At 49.5% G+C, this 20,934-nt stretch overlaps 1 protein-coding gene across 2 annotated transcripts in view; it reads left to right on the top strand.

Moving 5' to 3' along the window:
- Window positions 1–20,934, top strand: part of GTF3C1 (general transcription factor IIIC subunit 1) — a 62,861-nt gene that overhangs the window by 11,323 nt on the left and 30,604 nt on the right. The window contains exons 6-13 of one of the 2 annotated variants that reach the window (XM_006186706.3): window positions 604–727; window positions 11,024–11,191; window positions 12,958–13,073; window positions 14,164–14,473; window positions 15,072–15,289; window positions 16,174–16,310; window positions 17,469–17,622; window positions 20,219–20,322. In XM_006186706.3, coding sequence (XP_006186768.2) covers window positions 604–727; window positions 11,024–11,191; window positions 12,958–13,073; window positions 14,164–14,473; window positions 15,072–15,289; window positions 16,174–16,310; window positions 17,469–17,622; window positions 20,219–20,322 — 1,331 coding nt within the window. The remainder of the gene's footprint in view (window positions 1–603; window positions 728–11,023; window positions 11,192–12,957; window positions 13,074–14,163; window positions 14,474–15,071; window positions 15,290–16,173; window positions 16,311–17,468; window positions 17,623–20,218; window positions 20,323–20,934) is intronic. The other variant, XM_014560870.2, reaches the window with a different exon arrangement.

The following is a 20,934-nucleotide window of genomic DNA, read 5'->3' on the forward strand; positions in this document are numbered from 1 at the left end:
ACTAAATCTTTAAAAAATATTTTTTTAATTTTATTTTTTCTATTCTGCCTGTGAGAGAGGTGTGTGTGTATGTGTGTCTGTTAATAATTAACACACCTACTTGGTCAAAAAAACCAAAAGAGAGGGGTAGGTATAGCTCAGTGGTAGAGCGCATACTTAGCATGCTTAGTATGCATGAAGTCCTGAGTACAATCCCCGGTACCTCCATTAAAAAAAATAATAACAATTTAAAAAGAAAAATAAAAAATAAGTAAAAATGAAAAACAAAACGATATGAAGAGGTATACAGTGAAAATCTCCTAGCTCTGCCCCCGTCTGCCTCATTCTCACCCATTTCAGGTAGATCCTTTTAGGATCTCTTTAGGCAAATCTCTTTCCCGTCTCTTAATCCAAATGTAGGATCGTTTACATACTGCTCCAGACTTGTTTTGTTCCCTGGACAAGGTAGCTGGGCGGTATTTCCTCATTCGTACCTCCAGGGTCTCCTCACTCAAGATAATCAGCTCACTCAGGTCCCGAACTTGTGTTCGTTGACAGGACCCTCCAGCGGTTTCAAACCCCTTGCTTGCACCTAACAGCAGCGTTTAAACTGTGTTTCGGCAGGGGCTGTGCGAGAGGACGTTTAAGCGTCTGTACCAGTACATGCTGAACGCGGGACTGGCGAAGGTGGTGTCTCTTCCCTTACAAGAGATCCACCCCGAACGCGGACCTTGTAAGACCAAGAAAGGTAAAGGTAGTCTCGGCTCTTCCCTGGGCAGCGGGGACGGCTTTCACGTCTCCCTTCTAAGCACCAGCCCGTCTCTCTTAGCACATTCTGCGCTGCAGAGCCATGATTTCATGTATCTTCTCAACTCTTTATTCCTCAGTGCTTGGCTTGGGACCTTCTTTATAGAAAGTGCTCAGGAAATGTCTGCTGATTGAAAGCAGCTCTGACTCCTGGCAAATATCTCTGTGTGGCTGTCCCTCCAACATCTCGCATTCCTGGTGTCCAGAAACCAAATTCATCTTTTCTTCTTATGCTAAGCCACTATTCATTCTTTAGCCAGCATTTTTTATGTCCCTAATCGGTGTTGCATGACCTCATTCCCTAGCTCTGCAAGGTAGGTGGTATTATTGCCACTTTACGTGTAAGAAAACTAAAGTTAAGAGATGCTAAGTCACTTACATAAGGTTATGCAATCAGTAAGTGGTCGGGGTGGGATTTGAATCTTCTAAGAGGGTTAAACTAAGGACAATTGACCATAAAACTTTCAGAACCTTCCTTAGTCCTTTGTTTTTCTCCAGTCTTGATTTTCATCCCATGCTGTGGTACCCCTCCTGATTAACCAAAGTCATTTAAAAAGCTGGGGGTTAGACCTTTCAGTCAAAGATGATGGAAGGAATAGATGTGTTTATCTGCACTCTTCCTAACTCCTCCCTAGTGATGAGAGGGATATAAAAGGAATACACCCACAGGTTCAAAGAGATAGCACAGGAAATGACAGCAAGGGGAGTTGTCAGCAACATTTTTGTGCTCAAAGGCAAATGGACAAATGATAACCCACCAAGTAGACTGGTAAAGTTAATGCCTTGTGGGACAGTAGCCAAGAGTGGACACCTCCAACCTGAAATAAACTGGGACCTATGAAAGCACCATTTTGGATGGGGCTGGAGACAAGAGGATTGGTTTCTAGTCTAAGTGAAAAGCCATTGCACCCCCAAGGCCCCTCCCCTGCTTAGCATAGCCAGGTAAGAAGCCCTTTCCCACTAAGACAGAGGTCTAGACAGTAGCTTAAACTTTCCCCATCAGTACCTCCACTGTGTCCTTATTCCTTGGACTTAGCTCAAGAGAAGATGCACTGGAGGGTTTTGAGACTCTCAGACATGAGACCCAGCTGGGGACAGGGTACAGTGCTAATAACAGGGGCTGTGTGACAGTCTCCATACCCTACAGGATGGGAGTCCTCACTCCCTTTCCCATTGTGGTTCCTAGAACGCTGGTAGCCGGGCTTACAGTCTCCAAGACCAGAGGCTGGAGGTTTCTTTTCTGCAGAAACTGACCAGTCTGGGAGGAAAAGTCTTCTAGATACTGAAATTTAGGGGTTTTCCAACAAAAGAGCTGGCCCATGCTGGGTCACCCTTCATGGAAGCCCACACAATGGCAACCTCTCCATTCCTCCTCCCTACCCTGCCAAGCACGGGACTTTGGAGTGGCATTTTAATGTTTCATCAAGCATTTGAGAACTCTACCATGAATGTAAGAGAAACAAACTCACTGACTTAGGAAATAGAAACAAAGTGAGGAGCAGAAGAAAACAGAAAGGAATCCTCAGAGAAGAAAAGAGAAGATATTGCATCTATGAAACCAGAGCATGAGGCTGTAAAGAAGGGACATGCAGGAAAACAAACAAACAAACAATGAGGCTATAAAGGAGGGACATGCAGAAAATGAAAAAAGGGCCTTGGAAATAAAAGAAATATGACTATTGTAATGAAAGATTTATTGGAAGGAAAGATAGTGAGATAAAGTTGAACAAACCTGGAAAGAACAAAAACTCGAGAGAGATGGAAGTAGGGAGTTAAGTTGGAAATAAAAGGCTAAGCTGAAAAGATCCAACATCCACGCAGTAGAGGCTCCAGAGGAAGGGAGGGAGTGTGTTCAGGGGAATAGAGAGGAGATGATGGAAAATGACATGAGGAATTTTCCCAGATCTGAAGGATTTAAGTTCTAGATCAAAAGACCGGGCAGGTGCCCAGCATGATGAACATAAAGAAACTTGAGATCCAACAGCCTGAGACTTCAGAAGTCTGAGGCTGAAGAGGAGATATCAGACTTCCCAGGAGTAACGGAAGACCTTGGAGCAATGCCAGCAACTTTCTGAAGGGAATGGACTTTCACCCCAGACATCTTTATTCAGCTTTACCATCAATGAGGTGTAAGAATAAGAACATTTTCATATGTGCAGATCAGACGTAACCCATCTCTCACCTCCCATGCTCCCTCTCGGGAAGCTATGGGAGGATGTACACCATCAAGTGACAGACAAAACCAAGAGACAGGAAAACAGGGGGTCCAGGAAGAAGGGGGAACAAGGGAAACCCTGAAGAGATGTTGAAGGGAGGCCATGATGACAGGCTGCAGGAGCACCCCATCCTGATAGGAGCAGGGAAGAGGTCTCCAGAGGGATGGGATCCATGCAAAGGATCAGTTGCCGGGTGCTTGTGAACGTGTGTAGGGAAAGTTGGACTCTGACAGAGAGTTTGAGTGTGAATTAGTAATGGGTCCATAGAAAACTAGGCAGATAGGGAAAAAGGTTATTAACACCAAGGAAAACTAAGAGATTTAAAAAGGCTTAGGGCCTGTATGCTTGACTTCGTGGGCATAGCAAGTAACCTGTGGAGGCTGGCTTCACGGACAGCTCCAGGACTGTGTGCTGAATGGGGTCAGACCACAGCATCCCCAACGTTTAGTTGGGTGCCTGCAGCAGGGAGCATTATGCTTGTTGGGTGACTGAACTGCCAGTTGAAGGAGCCGTGTCTCTTCCTTTACCTCCTCGTTTAGTCAGTGGAACCACTGCCCACCCCTTCTGGTTCCCCTGTGTCTAAGTGGTGGAGAAGATGGTGACACACAGATGTTACTACACAACAGGTGTATAAAAGGCAGGAGCCCCTGGGAGGTAGTGAAGCCCCCCTGGAGCAGACCTCATCTGTGAGTCCCTGACATGCTGAGGAAATGTGTGACTGGCTGAATGACTGGAACTCCTTGGGGGAAGGAGTGGGTAGCATCAGCCTTTAAGTAGACTGGAAACCGGGAAGTACCACTGGGTCCTGAAGCAAGGAAGAAAAGGCTCCAGGAACTGAGAGGTGTGCTTGGAGTTCCTACCCAGCATTTGACCTATAAATACAATTATTCAAATGCCTAAAATAGCATGATCTGTGGATCTAATAATCATTTTTATTTCCTGACCTATTGGAAGAAAGGCATTAAAAATAAACAAATGAGTAATTCTTTTAAAGCAAAGAGAAGCTAAGAAGAAAATAGCCTTAAATAACATCTCCACAGCTTTAGGTCCCTGGAAATTCCAGCTAGCCCTTTGAAACTTACAGACACCTCAATGGCCTTCGATGTGAGACAGTCCAGGGTTAGAATTCTTGTTCTGTCACTTTTTGTGGGGGTATCCTTCAGCAAGTTTTGACCTCTCTCTGCCTCAGTTTCCTCATCAAGATTATCTGGAATAATACAACTTTCCAGAGTGTTGTGGAGCTTCCAGGAGACAGTGTACACAGAGCAGGGCCTTTAGGCCACATCTAGCAGTGCATTTTGTTTGTCTCACGGAGTTTGTTTTCATTGCAGTTGTTGGCATGTAAAAATCAGAAACTTCACCTACAAACTCAGCCTTTCAACTTCTCTGTAAAAATAAAGTTAGGGAACATTGAGCTGCATTCTTTCATAGCAGTTGGCTAGGCAGAGAGGGACCACCCCCTTTCAGTGGGGACCCCCCCCATTCACCAAGGACACCCTGCTTCCAGCTTGTAATTCACAGCCAGCTTCACTCCGGTCTGTCATCCACCTGACCCTTGAAGGTGTGTCCATGTTACCCCGTGAGTGGTCCTAGGTTTCTGGAGGTCTAGTTCTGGGTAGAGAGGCCCTCCAAGAAGATGGGCCAGCCCGACTCAGAGCACAGACTGGGTACTAAGGATGGCGGTAGTTTCTGCTCCTTACATGAGATTAACAGGGCAGGTAGCTAAGGTGATGACAGTCAGCACTTTCAGGCTGTCACACACATGCAGTGAGCCCCTTCTGACTATTCAGGAGGCTCATCTCATTCCCACGTGGTCTTGTCACCCACCCCTCAGCTGTTCAGGCTCATGGTCCAGTTTCCCCTCACTTCCCCAGCCCGCGGCGTCTCAGTTATTCACCTGGTGTGACTTTCTACCAACAAAGCCATGAGCTCCTTGAGGGTGGTGGCCACACCCCTTACATACTTTCTGTTCTTAATGCCTGCACAGTGTCTGCTGGGAACAGAGTAGGTGCTAAGTAAATGTTTAGCAAATTTAATTTAGTTAGGTGCCACTTCAGTGACTTTCCTTGTGCAAGAGACAAGAGATGAATGCACAGTTTTAGTCTTTTCTTGCCTTGAGCTGCATTGTCCCAGGTTGCAAAATTAACATAAAACCTTCCCTCTAAGGCCACATGGAGTAGACAAGACTTAGATAATAAATAAAGATGATGTATTGCTTCATGGAAATTTACAGGTGTGCCCGGATATATGTGAGTTGTTTCTAAAAGCCCATAAACAAAGAGTTTGGCTTTCGTATATTTCAAATGCATTACAGAAAGCTGCAGTGATCTGTTTGGCAAAAGGCAAAAGGCAAAAAAAAAAAACCCCCCCAAAAAAAACCTTCGTAATGAAAACAGTCACCCTGAACTGATCTGTTTTGCAAATTTGGATTATTTTCTTCAAGTGTTTAGCAGTCATTCTGTATTTATTAAATTGTGCTGAGAACAGAAGGGAAGAGAAATAGAAGTTAACTTTGTAATCCCTCAGAAAACGGTCGCAGTAGGAAGCAGTTGACAGAAGCTGGGCTCCCTGGGGCTAATGACTGAGGCGGGCATTTAGAGGGTTTCCCAAGTTCAGGGGCAAGGTGAGCCCAGCTCTAAGGAGAATGGGGTGATTATAGCATTGGTACCCCCCTCTTTATGATGTGGACTTCAAGCTGCTGCCCCATGACTCTTAAAAAATAAAAAAACAAACTTGACAAGATGGCAGGGCACAGATCAATATTTTTCTATACAATTTCTATACACTTGTAATGAACAGTCCAAAAATGAAATTAAGAAAACAATTCTGTTCACATGAGCATCAAAAAGAATAAAATACTTGGGAATAAATTTAACAAAACAAGTACAAAACATATATTCTAAAAAACTGCAGAATACTGTTGACAGAAATTTAAGATCTAAGAAAATGGGAAAACGTCCCCTGTTCAAAGGTCAGAAGCCTTAACATTGTTGAGATGTCAATACTCCCCAGACAGTTCCTGTCAAAATCCCAGCTGACTTCTTTGTAAAAATTAGTTACTTCTAAAATTCATGTGGAATTGCAAGGTATCCAGAAAGCTAAAATAATCCTGAAGAAGAATCACGTAGGAGGACTCACACTTTCCAATTTCAAAACATACTGCAAAGCAAAAGTAGTCAAGACAGCATGGTACTGGCACAAGGACAGACCTAGAGACCAATGGAATAGAACTGAGAGTCCAGAAATAAACCCACAATCTGAGGTCAACTGGCTTTCAACAAGGGGGCCAAGATCATTCAATGGAGAAAGAAGCCAATCAAAAAAAGTCATTACTGTCTGATTCCATTTAAAGGGAAATCCTGAACAGGGAATCTAGAAGTAGCTTAGTGAGTTCTTAGGGCTGGGGTAGGTTGGGGGCATAGCCGAAGGGTTTGAGGCATGAGAATATTCTAGAATTGACTGGTAATGGGTACACATACCTGTGAATACACTAAAAAAAAAAAAAATTGACTTGTATAGTTTAAGTGGGTGAATTGTATAGGATATGAGTTATATCTCAATAAACCTGTTAAAAATTAAAATAAAAAAGTAAAAAACCAAACCAAGAAACACATAGCTAAATTATGATCATTAAAATGCCAAAAGGGGACACTTAAAAAGTTACAGTAGGATTAAAGTATACAAGCTAGGAAAAAAGAGAAATGGCCATACTAAGGAGGATTAACATGCAATAAAATAAATATAAAGGTTTAAAAAGAGCTTTGAAACCAGAAAAGTGGAATTAAAAAGAATGAAGATCAGAAACACAGAAAGGATAAAGGGCGAGCATAAACATGAAAAGAACAGAAGGTTGTCAGGAAGATTTAAAGCCTAGAAAATGAATGGTGCTTAGAGGGAAAACAGTTCAAACAGTTAAAAACAGCAAGATTTCCTTAAGTTAAAAGTGACAAGACTGATTAAAGGACACCAGCTAAAATATGAAGAGTAATTACTATCATTAATAATTAAGATAACTAAAGGAAACAGACGTTTTAACATAGCAAAAACTATGAAAGGCAAAACTTAAAAGAGTAGGGAAAGGGATGAAATCTCAAAGGCATAAACTCTGGGACTTGGGTGACTTATGTGGGGGTGGAGGCAGCTCTCCCGAGGGGGTGCGAGCAGTGGGTAGGCGGGGAGAGGGAGGTGCGCCCTTGTGGGAAGACAGCCCTTTCCTCCCACTCCTCCTCGGCTTTCCCCCAGGACAGGGCCCGCTCAAGCCCCATCAACCTCCCTGATAAAACGCACTTGAACATGCAGAAGGAGCAGGCTGGCGGCAGGTGGAAAGACAGTGGGGGCTGTAGAAGAATCTGGAGAATCGGAGGGGAGAAGTCGGTATTAGACGTGCCTCGGAGACAGGACTGACCTGTGGTGAGAGGCTGGCCACATTGTCCTTCTGAAACTTTCTGTGGTGTAGCCGGCTGATTGCTTTGTGGTTTTGGGGGTAAGATGGGAACACTCCCCGGAGTGGAGGAGCCCAAAGGCAAGTGCTAGGACATGTGAGCGCAGGGCTGGGGTACAGGTGACCAGCCTGGCTGCTGAGGGGCACAGGGGGGCCAGTGAAGTGACCGGGATGTGTCTTGGTGGTTTTGTTCTTGAACAGCACCTTGCTCGGAGCCCTGGAGAAAGGCTCCCTGCGGTCATCACACTCACCACTTCAGTTTCCCCCCCACCCCCCACCCTCTCGGCCCTTCCACCTGTTGGTCACGCTCTAAGAACTCAGGACCAAAGCCGTCTGGCCCGAGTGTTTGGGAGGTGGTGCATGCACCAGGTATTGAAAGATGACTCTGAACCTCTAGGCTGAGACAGCCTCTGCAGTTCCCTGAACCTGTGTACTCCCCGGTGCGTGTGGCTGTCGGGACCTCACTGCCTTGCCAGACACCTTAGACTCCGCCAGCAGTCTCAGGGCTTGAAAAAGAGGAAGCGGGGTTGGGGTGGGGCGGGGAGTCTACCAGTTTGTTAGCCGTTTTTTAGTCTGTCTTGGGGTAAGGGTGGAGGGGGAGGAACCATCCAGAGAATATGCAGGGCACTGAGCCAAGTGTTAGTTCTCCGGCTCTGATCCTTTTATCACCCCATCTTCTTGCTGCTTCTCTTTCTCTTCATTTCACTGATAAGAAACTGAAGCACAAAGCACTTGCTTAAGATCACAGAGCTGAGAAGTGCTGGTGAGGGGAGTGAGCACAGAAAGAGTGACCCTTGGGCCCCTGTGCCGCATCCCGAGGCTTGCAGGACTCAGGGACGTGGGAGCAGGGTGGGCCAGCACCCCGGTCTGGGTCCCGCTCTGGGGGGGGGGGCCGGGGGCTGCATCGCTTCACGGGCAGGACAGTGGGAGGACTTGGACTCCTCCATCAGGCCTTCTTTGCCCACCAGGAACTTCCAGTCATGCCTACAAAATGAAAATAAAATCTCTGCTTGGCATAGAAAGCTTCCCAATCTCCCCTTCATTCTCACCCTCATTCCTACCTCTCCCATCACCACCCCTTCCCAGATGGGTGTTCCTTGCCCACCTCTGTGCCTTTGCTGATGCCCTTCCTTCTGCCTGGATTGTCTGTCCTCTTCTGCCGAGACAACTCTTCCATATCCTTTAAAATCCCACCCAAATCACCCCACCTTCCCCTGTGCAGCCCTGTCCTGCATCTTTCTCTCCTTTGCCAGCTCTGTGCATACTGGGAGCACATCCAGCCCAAATAACATGCCCTGAGCACTTGTGCGCACTCACTCCCTGAGTCTTACCCCCAGGTCAGTCTAGACATACTGTAAAATTATCCTGAGTTCTACAGAAGGAGCCGGAGGCTCAGAGAGGTCCGCAGCTTGCCCAAGGTAGGTGCAGGGGCCCTGTCTGGTCCTTCTCTCTGTGTTCTGGGCTCATCACAGAATAAAGGCTATAAAATTGAATTAAAGACCCCAAGCAGTCTCCAGACATTTTCAGCCCCGCTGAGTAGGCCTCACGCTGGAGCCCCCCAGGATATGTTTTTCCAAGGTTGTGGTGGTGCTAATAATAATGGTAAAGCAGTAACAAGCGTGGCTTACTGAGCACGACCTGTCTGCCAGCGCTGTCGTGAGTGCTGTGTGAGGAAGGTACTGTTCCTGTCCCTGTTCCATACCTGAGCAGCCTGAGGCACAGCCGTCGGATCACTCAGCCGTGCTCCTCCAGCTGGCACGTGGCAAAGGCAGGTCCTCCCCAGACAGACGCACTCCAGAACCCATGCTTTTAACCTGTTCCATCACCCTGAGGTGTGGGCTGTGGCGCCTTCCAACCTTCTGGGAGCTGCCCTCAAGTCTGTCCTTCTGTCTCTGTCTTTCTGTCTCTGGTCAGGCTTCTCTCTACCGGTACCCAAGGCAGTCATCTCCTTAGCATGTCCTGGGCTTGCTTGTGGTTTCAGTGTGTGTGTGTGTGTGTGTGAGATAATAACTTGAAGGAGTCACGCAATGCTTAAGTAAAATAGCTTCCAATGCCTGGCTCATCCCAGGTGCTCAAGACTCAGTCCTTCCCTCCTTCCTTTCTGGGTCTTCAGAATGTCTGAATTAAGCTATTTTTCATGCTAAGGTGGAGCTCATCCTGGTCAGTTGACACAAAAGAACTGCGTGATCCCTTTGCATGGAACTGCTGAGACGCCACGTGTTTAGAATGCCGAAAACTCAGTGCGTTTGAGCGCGTGCACAGGCGTCTGGCTGTTTGGATTTCTCTTGCCTTTTGTTCCTAGAGAGAAAGCCCTGCGCCCAGGGGTCAGGGATTGTGGTTAACAGGCCCATGATTCCTCCAGGGGGGTTGCAGGTAACCGGGGTCTCCCTCTGGCCCCTTCTGCTTTGGCTTCAGCTGACTTGTGCTCTAGAACAGTCTCTTAAAAATGGCAAGCATGAGCTGAAGGGATTTTAATAGTTGAGATTCTGAGTCTGGAAAAACTCTAGATTGATGGGAAATGCATAAAGGGCTGGTGAAACCAATTCCAAGTGGTCTCTCGAAATCATGCAGCTCAGACTGCACGGCGCCCCATCCTTCCCCTGCTGTTTCTCCTGCTGCTCTCCCCTGGGACCCTGCCTGAGTCACTCAGCCCCTGTCACTTACAAGCTGTTGGGAGCTTGGGCAAGTTCGTTAACCCATCTGTACCTCGGCTTCTTCATTTGTATGCCTCCTAGGGTTGGCAGGATCAAATGAGTTAGCGCGTGTAAAGTGTCGAGATGTTTTTGCTTTTCCTTGTACCTCTCGTGTTACAGCCATAGGAGCTTGTGATCCTTCCCACATGGTGCTTTTCTAGGTGAGTCCAGGTGCCGTGTGATTGTGTGGAGGCAGGCGCTAGCCCGCAGAGTGTGGTGACTTCTCTGTGTCCTGCCCCCTGGTCCCTCTTCATTGTTTATATTATTCATAAAAGCTGGGTCCTGCAAGAGTGCTATGTGGACCTCTTACTATTGGCAGTTTTGCCTCTTTTATTTGCTTGTATTAAATTCCTACTCTTGGAATCATGGGATTAAAGGCCTCTTGAAATGCTCTAGAAAGGTCACAGAGCTTGTTCACACTGCTGGTGCATCTTAGTGGCAGTGGGTGTCGGCTTAAAAGGGAAAAGACATGTTTCACTCTTGCAGCAACATCACCCGTGTGCCTGCTAGGAGCCGGGCACGGAGCTGGGGGCCGGGCTCGGAGCTGGGGGCCGGGCGTGGAGCTGGGGGCCGGGGGGTGATGGGAAAAGACAGGCAGGTTTCCTGTGGTCACGGAGCTCGTCTGGAGCAGAGGCTGCTATTTATTTCACAGGCCCAAGACGGTACCCTGTTATTCCCTTCACTGGCATTTCTTTGTTCCCTAACTGTATGAACAACAAAAAGCAATTTTATGGAGTAAACTTTCGGGTCTCTTGCCCCAGGATATGCAGTTTTCAGTGTTCTGAACTGGACGCTGTGTGTGGCCTTTCTCAGGGCCTCTGGCTCTGCTGAAGCCACCGCCCCTTCACTGACTTACTCACCATGGAAACGTGTCCCTTTGTCCCCAGGGACCGACGTCATGGTGCGCTGCCTCCGGCTGCTGAAGGAGTTCAAGCGGAAGGTGGAAGACGACCACGACCAGGATGACGATGACGACGAGGAGGTCATCTCCAAGGGGGCACCCCCCGTGGACGTCGTGTACGAGCGGGATATGCTCACACAGACCTACGAACTCAGTAGGTCCCGGCCCACACCTGCTGCCTGGGGTTCCCGGGCCTCTGGGTCCAGGCGTGTTTGGGTCACGCGTTGAAAGAGGGGCTCTGCTGTTGAGCATGTACCTCGGTGGGAAGCACCGTGGGTCCCCTGAAGGGTTTAGGATTTGAGATCAGACTGGAGTTTGAATCCCGGCTCTGCCCCTGGTCTGCTGGCTGTATACTTTAGCAAGGTCTCCAAGCCTCAGTTCCCTCATCTATAAAATGGGGAGATTATCTACCCAGCATATAGGAGGACTAAATGAGTAGGATCAAAACACCTGGTGTAGTGCCTGGTACGTGCAAAGCACTGAAAGAATTAGCTATTAATATTATTATTCAGAGATTTGACAGCCACCTGCCATCTTGTAAAATCAGTCTGGATTCACTGCAGGCCGGGGGTTATAGTGATTGATGAAGGGGGAAGAAACGTGTCTCCCATTCCTCCCCCTTCCTTCCCCTAAATCCCCTAAAATCTACAAAAGACAGCACTGACCCAGTGCCATAGACAGTGTGGAGAGGAGGATGGAGTGGGAGGTGAGGGCCACAGGAGACCTGATCCAGCCAGCAGGTATGAAGCTACCTGGCGAATCGGCACAGCCTTTGGGGAGGGCTGTTTGGCCATTTTTCTCAACTCTTAAACACCTCTTAGAATGGGTTCCTCAGAGCGCAGTTTGGGAAAAGCTGTCCTTGACCCTTTCATCCCCGCCTCTAGCATGTCACCAGTCCCACATGGGAACGCACCCTAGTCACCTCTTTTCATTCTGATGTTTGTTTTTGTGCATGGACAATACAGCAAAACCTCCTCTATCTGGATGGGTTTTCCCTGGCAGCCTCAAGTGTGTGAGGCATGAGGAGATGAAGGAGAAACCTATTCTTTTCTTTCTTTTTTTTTTTTAATGGAGGTACTAGGGATTGAACCAAGGACCTCGTGCATGCTAAGCACGCACTCTACCCCTGAGCTGTACCCTCCCCCTGGAGAAGGCATTCCTGAGCAGTCAAAGAGCTTCGCCCCAAAGTCTGCCCGGCAGTCCGTGTGTTTTATTGGAGGGGCTCCCTGCCACAGCACCCCCAACCCTCCCCCAGCTCCTTCTGAAATTCCCAGTCCCTGAATAGTCGAATAAATTTGAAAAGGCTTTTAGAGGCAGATACAGTAATGGCACAGCCTGTAACAAAGCAGGAGCTGACAGGCTAGACAGAGCAACTAATAAAGCACAGTTGTGTGCTGGTCATTTAATATGAGGCCAGATAGCGTTGCTTCCTTGCACAGCCCTTGCTGGCTGACAGCTGTTACAGGACAGCGCAGTCATCGGTGTCCATATTGCCTCTGAGTCTACTGAGAAAGATGGGGAAATCAAACAAGTTCTTAATTAAAAATTAATTTGATGCTTTTTAAAGGGTTCAATTTAGTTTAACTGAATTGAGTTCATTCACGTGAGAAAAAGTTCATTCATGTGAGAGCGTTCACTTTCTGTTGCCGGATAAAAACAGTGTCCCTGGAACTCAGTGCATCAGCCGTCAATCACTTGACATTCACTGTTTTACCACGGAGAGTCAGTGAGCACTTAAAAATGAGCGGTTAGTTGTAGTGCACAGAGAGTCTTGGGAAGGGAAGGTGCTTTATTCTGTTTGTGGGTTTCACCACATTGACATGTCAGTGCTGTAAAAAGGGTAGGGGCTAGGAATTGGCCTGACTCGTGCAGAATGGCTCCTTGGCAGAGGCTGAGGTTCAAGTGTATTATTTTGTTCAGTTGAGCGCAGAGGCACGAAAGGCATTTCCCAAGCTGAAATCCGAGTGGCTATGAACGTGGGAAAACTGGAAGCAAGGATGCTGTGCCGTCTTCTTCAGAGATTCAAGGTTGTCAAGGTAACAGCATGCGTCCTCCCATGGGGTTCGTTGTCTTTGAACATGCATGCGGCGTGTGGTTCTGAGGGAATATAGCAGATGGTCAGGAGCCGGGGTCAGCCCGCTGTCTCTGTCAAGGAGGCAGACAGCTGCCTGGGGACCGTACACAGCCCACAAGCATGTCAGGTCCCCTCCTCCCTGTGGATTTTGTTGGTTTTCACTTTTTGAAAATTGAAAGAGTTGTCAGCACTGAAAAGTCGGCGGGAGATGCGGGAGCCTGGGGAGCACACATCCCTCTCCTATGTGGGGAGTCAGCTGAGGCTGGTGCCCCCAATGCCCCGTCACATGAAGCGGGTGCTCCCTAGGGCTCCTCAGTCCCCACCCGGCCCTCCCTCTCATCACGTTCCTTGCCTGGCTCCTGGGGACATCGAGTTGGCTCGTGTCCTCTGTGGGAACCCACACCTGTCTCAGCCCTTTATGCTTCACTGTCTTCTCGCTGACTTTTTGGCCACTTTGCTGGACGGCAGTTATTACGGTTGAGCTGATGATCCCAGAGCACTTAGCACTGTCCTTGGCATGTGGTGGGTACGTAGAAGATGTTACTCTTTCTGCCATATGGGCTCCGGGAAAGCCCCTTTTCCCTGTTCTAGAAGACAAACGGAAGTCAGGGGCCACATGGAGCTGGGGCCCTCCAGGCTCTGACTGTGAGTCTGTGAACACAGTCAGGAACCGTCAAATTCTGCATAAATAACACTGCCTGCTGATGGTTTCTCATGGCCTCGGCTATGCCAGACCCCGGGGTTTGCAGAGGACCAAGGTAGGGCCTCACCCTGGGAAGAGCTCATGGTCTTGAGAGCAGACGCACAGTCAGGATAGAAAATAGAAAACCATCTCCAACCATCCTGTGGAAGCGGGACCTGAGGGATGTCAAGAGGGGAAGACCCCTGAGGAAGTGCCTAGAAGGGGCTGAGCTGGGGCCCAGGTGGAGATGGAGACGACGCGGGTGAATGAGGGGGTAGTAAGGAAGGAATCACTGTAGCCCTGGGTCACCGGATGCCTGGGTGTTCCAGCGTCCTCTGCAGCGTGGCTCAGCACATCCTGTCCCCTCCAGGGCTTCATGGAAGACGAAGGGCGGCAGCGGACCACCAAGTACATCTCCTGCGTGTTTGCAGAGGAGAGCGACCTGAGCCGGCAGTACGAGAGGGAGAAGGCCCGGAGCGAGCTCCTGACCACAGTTAGCCTGGCCTCGGTGCAGGAGGAGTCCCTCCTGCCTGAGGGGGAGGATGCTTTCCTCTCTGAGTCGGACAGCGAGGAGGAGGGCGGCGGCGGCAAGAGGAAAGGCAGAGGGCCACAGGGGGACGTGAAGCTCTCCTCCAGCAGCAGTCTCGGGGCTCAGCCTCAACACTCCACCCCAACCAAGGGTAGGGGCGCGCTCAGGGCGGGGTGGTGGGGAGGGCGGCTGGAGGGGTGCACACCCTCAGTCTGAGCCACTGCCCGTCCCGCCTTGCTCTGGGGATGTTCAGTTCAGCAAGGTGTCCTGGGTGTCCTGGGTGCTGTCCTACGTAGGGACCTGTTGGTGTCACACGCATCAAATATCCATAAGCTTAGAGGAATGCTCCTGTAGTCTGTCTCCAGGCTACTGGCAAGTCATTTCCCCTTAGCAGAAATTTTATTTTATTTTTTGTTACGTTTTTCCTATTAAAGGGGTGAAATTGCCTAAACTTCCTCTAGCCCTCTCCCTCCAGCAATCTGTGTAAGAATCCCTCGGATTTTTAGTTTAGTTATGGAAGACTTTTCCAAACACATGCGGAGTGTGGTGCTGATGACAGATTTGCAAATCTGGGGCCGGAGTGGGTGGGGCACCGCGATGCTTGATTGGTCCCTCAGCCTGGTCTTAAACTGGCTGCATGGAATCCTCTGGCCCTGGTGGCTCTGGTCTGGCAGCTGCAAAGCGCCCATCTCGCTTTCCCCCTTGCTGTGGCCCTCACCTTGTGGTGCTACACCTGTCCTCCACTGCAGTGGGGTGGAAAGTCGTCAACCTTCACCCCTTGAAGAAGCAGCCATCTGCCTTCCCAGGAGCTGCTGAGGAGAGAGCCTGCCGGAGCTCTGTGGGCGGGGACAGCCTCCTGGACACCAGCAGCTCCTCAGACCCCAACGTGTCCTTCGGCTCTCACTGCATGGAGAGTCACAGTGGCGACATAGCCGTGATCGAAGAAGTCAGGCTTGAAAACCCAAAGGTGAGTGCCCTCAGTGGGAGGGCATGTTCTCCAGAGAGGAGCCTGTGGCAGATGGATGCCAGCCTCACCTTTCCTGTGCTTCAGAATTACAACAACAAAATCAGTAATAGTAAAGGGGCCACATGCTCAGGCAGCGGGCTCAGGGCTCTATGGGGAGAAGCGCGGTGCTCACTTACATGCCACCTTCACGCAGCCATGCTCTATCAGAAATCACCGGCACTGTTAGTTACAGAGTTCTAAAACTTCCAACAACGTACTCTTTTTACTTTAGTTTATTCTGAAGGAAAAATTTGTGCAGCTACTTTAAATCAGTGGTTCTCACTCTGGGCCAGTTTTGCCCCTCAGGGGACACTTGGCGGCGTCTGGAGACATTTTTGGTTGGCACGATGGAGAGAGAGTGCTACTGGCGTCTTGTAGGCAGAGGCCAGGGATGCTGTTAAGTGTCCTAGAGTACGCAGGGTGGCCCACAACAGAGAGTTACCCAGCCCGGAGTGTCAGCAGTGCCGGGGCTGAAAAACCCTGCTTCAGATGAAAAGCCAGTATCGTCCTTCCTTCCACTGCAGAAGAACCAAGTGAAACTTGAGTGAATGTTTTCCTCTTCTCCAGGAGGGGCTGGAGTGGCTGCGTCTGATTTCTGTTCTGAAACCACCCACTCTTCATAAAGCTCTAGGATCCGCTGCCGGCAGATGTCTTTGCTGGCTCAAAGCACTGAAGTCACAGGGCGATGGAATCCTGGGGTCGAGGGGGATCGTCCTCTTGTCTCTTCCTCTTGAAACATGGTGCAGGATTCCCCTAAAGAGAGCAGATGTACCAGCAGGGGTGGTGTCTGGCCCCCAAGCCTTGCTGAGCCCACTGTTCTCCTGTGCTTTTCGTCCCTTTTCTAGGAAAGTAGCAGTTCCCAGAAGACTGGGAAACACGGCCCAGGCCAAGACAAACCCCACGAGACTTACCGACTGCTGAAACGCCGGAATCTCATCATAGAAGCTGTCACCAACCTCCGCTTAATCGAGAGCTTATTCACGTGAGTAGTCTATCTGTCTGTCTTGCATCAGTAACAAATCCCACATCCATCAGTCATCACCATCCACAGAAATGAGCTAGAGACACTTACATCTCTCTTCTGCAAAACAGATCCTCATAGGAGCCCTTCGTGATGGGAAGGATTTAGTGTCTGTTTGTGTGATTTGAAGAGTGTAGACGTTGAGGAATATCAGGACACTATACAGGGGAGAACAATGGAGCAGGAAACAGAGGTCCCAGGGAAGGCGGGTTTGCCTTTCTCTTTCCTTTGAAGTTTGGTGCTGAGGAGGGAGTGAGAAGAAACTGAGACGGGTAGCAGCATCAGCTCATAAACTTTGCCATTAGTTCTCCATGGAGTCTTTTGTTCAGGCCAACTCTTGTATGAAAGCAGAAACCAAAGCTCCACACGTGGATCATCTGTGCCTGGCGTGGAGTGGAGGCTCTGCACTCTGGTTTGGTCCTTCTAACCCACTGTTACCACCGCGTCCTGGGCGGCATCCTCAGGCTTCTGCGGCAGCCAGTGCCAAAGCCACTCGGTGGATAGGAGCCGCCCCCCTGGGTCAAGGACGGGAGTTCTCTAACCAGGGGATGGGGCGACCACCTGCAGACACTGCTACCTGGGTCTCCTGGGCAGTGAGGGATGGGGCTGAGTGTTCCTAAGCTCCCCTCTGGCCCTGCCATTCTGTGGTTGGTCATCTAGAAACATCGGCATAGTGACTCATTAAGATCTAGAGAGAGGTTTCTTCTCGAGAGAAGAATCAAAAAAGGCTTCAGATCTGAGGGTGTCGACCATGGTAAATTGGAACATTCCTTAGCCAGTGGTAAACTAGCACGGAGACTCAGTGCGGACAGAGCTCCATTCATGGAGCTCAGTTTCCCGGCCATGATTATCACCAATCATATACTTGCTTTAGTTCCTGGTGAGAGGCTCAGAATTTGAAGTTTGCTGTGAGTGGTGGCTTGTCTGTAGCCAACTCATTCATCACAAAGAGAGATGGTCTTCGCTATCTGAAGAAGTCATCCTCTCAGTGGTGAAACACGCTTTAAATCTCCCCTGCTTTCCACTAGATCCCCATAGGCAGGTAACGGTTGCCCAGGTTGAGAAATGCCGTCCATGTTGAGGTTGGAGATTTTAACGGCTTGTTTTGTGGTGCCCCAGGATTCAGAAGATGATCATGGACCAGGAGAAGCAAGAAGGCGTGTCCACCAAGTGCTGTAAGAAGTCCATTGTCCGCTTGGTGCGGAACCTGTCCGAGGAAGGTCTCCTGAGGCTGTACCGGACGACGGTCATCCAAGATGGCATCAAGAAGAAGGTAACCGCGGAGCCAGCTGCACGTGCTGGCAACTTTCTTACCTGGTACCTCAGTTTCCCTTTGTTGACAGTAACTTGGAGCTTCCCACTGTGCCTCCTAACTGGGGAAACAGGGATCATCCCAATTTTCTGAAAACAGAAAAGAGGGCTAATTTGCTTGCACCTTAGAGCAGCCCAAGGCAGGTGTCCTGCCCTGCAGCCGGCCTTGAACGGGAGGAAGGAAAGGGAGGCATAATGAAGTTCAGCAGAGTAGCGTTGAGAGAAATTAAGCAACGTTTAGAAGGTTGAAAATTTAGACTAGGCAGCAAGGACGTTATCCACAGAAATCTGCGAAAACATACCCCGGAGGAAACCATGTCAGCGATTCAATTAGCATGCGCTGCTGGCTCATCCAATGGGGGCTGCATATCTCGTCTGTCTCAATTTATCTGTTTCTGTAAAATTTAAACTTTGGGGCCATTCCCATAGCAACTGTAGCTCAGCGGCTTTGCACGTATCCTAAGGCATAAATTTTTCAGGGTCGGCGTAATTTGAGATGGCCCGGCTTGGCGTCAGGACCGAAGGGAGCAGGGCTGCGGGGACAGGCGTTTGTAATTTCCTCACCTTTTTTCCAACTACGCTTTAAATCTCTGCCTTAAGAAAGCTCTGCTTTGATGTTTTGTTTTCTTAATAAGCTGGCAAGGTCATTTCTGTTTTTGTTTTTTTTTTTACTCTATCTTATTTTTTGAGACCTTTGAAATTTGAAAAACACAGAGCAGTACCAAAAAATGACTTAAAAAACGCAGTTTCTACCACTCTGTAAGTTGGCAGCTCTCATCAGTTTTGTTTTTGTTTTTTTTTTTTTAAGTGAAAGTTGTTTGTTTAGAAAGATAGAATGCAGTCTGGCTCAGAAGGGAGAGCAGCCTCTCATCAGTCATTGTATCTGCTGTGAGTCCCCTTGACCTTGCCCGTCACCCGCCCCCGGCCAGCCTGCTATTCATCCCCCTGAGCAGTGGCAGGAGGTCCTGGTGCTGAACTCTCTTGCTGGAGGACAAAAGCCAAGCCCGTCAGCAGCAACGCCTCTGGTTTCTGTTGCTCTTCACAGAGCAGGTATTTGGACATGCAGGCTTCTCAGGGCAGTAACTGAGGGCAGAAAATCTCCCGCAGTGTATGAACAGAGAGAGGCAGTCTGGCTTAGGGATCCACTGTGTTTCCCGTTCCTCTTTGGCCCCGTATCCACCAGGTGGTACCCGAGGGAGCAGGCCAGGAGGTTGGGATGGGGAGCTAGTGCCCCAAGTAAACACCAAGGATCATGCTACCTCAAAAATGGACGTGCCCAGTACGGGGTCCTCTTGCCACAGGGTACTACTATAGTAGCGCGTTTGCCGGCCGGAAAGGGCTGCAGGGTTGGACGTCTGCCTCCGGGACAAGCTTAAGGTTCTCGGCAGCCCTTCTTCTAGCACCCAGAGTGTGTGCTGCTGGCCGGCGGCCTTCTGATCTGCTGGAGCCACGCTGGCTGGAGTTGCTGGGTCCCCGGCATCTGGCTTTGACCATTGCTCCTGCGTCCTGCCCTGTGCATCGGGCCTTCAGGAAACTGGCCGGGCCATTTGGCTATGGAAAGTGGGGAAGTTGGAATGCTTTGTATTTTCACCAGGCTTTTAAATTCTCTGAGGTGTTGCTGAATTGGATCTCTTTGGAGCCTCACAAAACCAAGGAAGGTTGCCAGGGCAGCAGGGAGGGGTCCCCCATTTCCCAAATGAGGAGCAGAAGAGATGGAGCCAAGTTAGGCCTTTTGGAGTCCCTGTGCAGGCGTGTCTTCCTGTTCCCTGAGACCCACCCTCCCTCAGGCCATTTTGGGCACCAGGCCTGCTGGCCAGAGTTATGTGTTTAGAAAACCCTACCTTGCTCCCTCCTGCCAGTGCCAGACCACAGATAAGCCTGGCTCCAGGGGGCACAGGCCTTTAGGCCCGCTGTCCTCTGCACAGCTGTCACACTCACACTCTTCTGCTCAACCCCACCAAGCTAGGTCCATTTGTCAGCCTAGTTATCGCTCATAAAATGATAACTGCCTCACTGTTCAGCCTCAGTACCTTGGAAAAGGTAGAACAACAAAAGCAGCCCTAAATCCTCCGCCAGCTTGTTTGGAAGTGCAGCTGGCAGGGGTCCCGTCATGATACCCTCAGCGAGTGGAGATTAATGAAAGCCGATTACCCCTTCCAGATGGAAGCCCTCAGGATTCCCTGAGCAACCATGAGAAATGCTCAGATAGCAGGAGCGGAGCATCGGGAGCGGCCCCCCAGGTGGCAGCAGGGACCAGTGGGCTGTGACAGCCCAGCGAGGGGACCGCAGGACAGACTGCTCTGTTTCCTGGCCAGAATTCCTCACTGGTCAGAGCAGCACGTTACAGATGGCAGAGCTTTACAGCTTGGTCACTTGAGGGATTTGATCCCAGAAATTGTTACGGCCGACTGTTTAGCGTTTTACTTCCGTTTCATAATTGCCTTTTGGAAATGTTAATGACAGCAGGTATAATCAGTGCTCCACTAGGGGGCCAAGCGCTGGAACCCAGTCTCCCTTGGCTCCCCGCAGCCCTCTGAGCCTCTGACCTGTCTCTGCAGGTGGACCTGGTCGTGCACCCGTCCATGGACCAGAATGACCCTCTTGTGAGAAGTGCCATCGAGCAGGTTCGGTTCCGGATCTCCAATTCCAGCACAGCCAACAGGCAAGTGGCAGCCCCCACGGGAGGTGGCGGCGACGCTGCCTGGGGCTGTGGGTTCCAACCTGGGGCAGTTTCCACAAAAGCGCTTTATTTATACTTGTGTGAAACCAGTGAACCCACTGGTTTGGGGTTTATGGTTCATGATCCTCTAATCTCAACAAGTATCAATTTCTGGGTTCTTTAAGAAGAAAAATCGTAACGTTCTTAATTCTCTTCTGTCTAACAGAGTGTGGACAGAGAGCTCCAAATCATAGGCCCTGTGATACATGAGACTTGCTCAGTTTTGTGATAGCTCAGAATGATTCCTAAGGTCTTCTCTCATTTTGTTCATGAACCATCTAATGGACCAAGAGAAAACTCAGCAGGAGAACATTCTTGCTGGGTTTAAATTAGAGGTGGCGCACGGGCGGGCAGAGGTCTGGATTTGGCTTGCAGATGTTGGTTTTGGGGGCTTACCATGCTCCGCAGGTACTTTGAATCGGTTGCCTATTCATTTCACATCAAGTTCCTGATTGCTGGCATCCATGGAAGTGTCGGGGGACCTGGCACATGGGGCTGCCTTTCTCACAAGGTGGCATCTGTCCTGTAGGAGGGGTATGCTGTCGAGGTCATCCC

Source organism: Camelus ferus, chromosome 18 (assembly GCF_009834535.1).
Source record: "Camelus ferus isolate YT-003-E chromosome 18, BCGSAC_Cfer_1.0, whole genome shotgun sequence".
NCBI lineage: Eukaryota > Metazoa > Chordata > Mammalia > Artiodactyla > Camelidae > Camelus > Camelus ferus.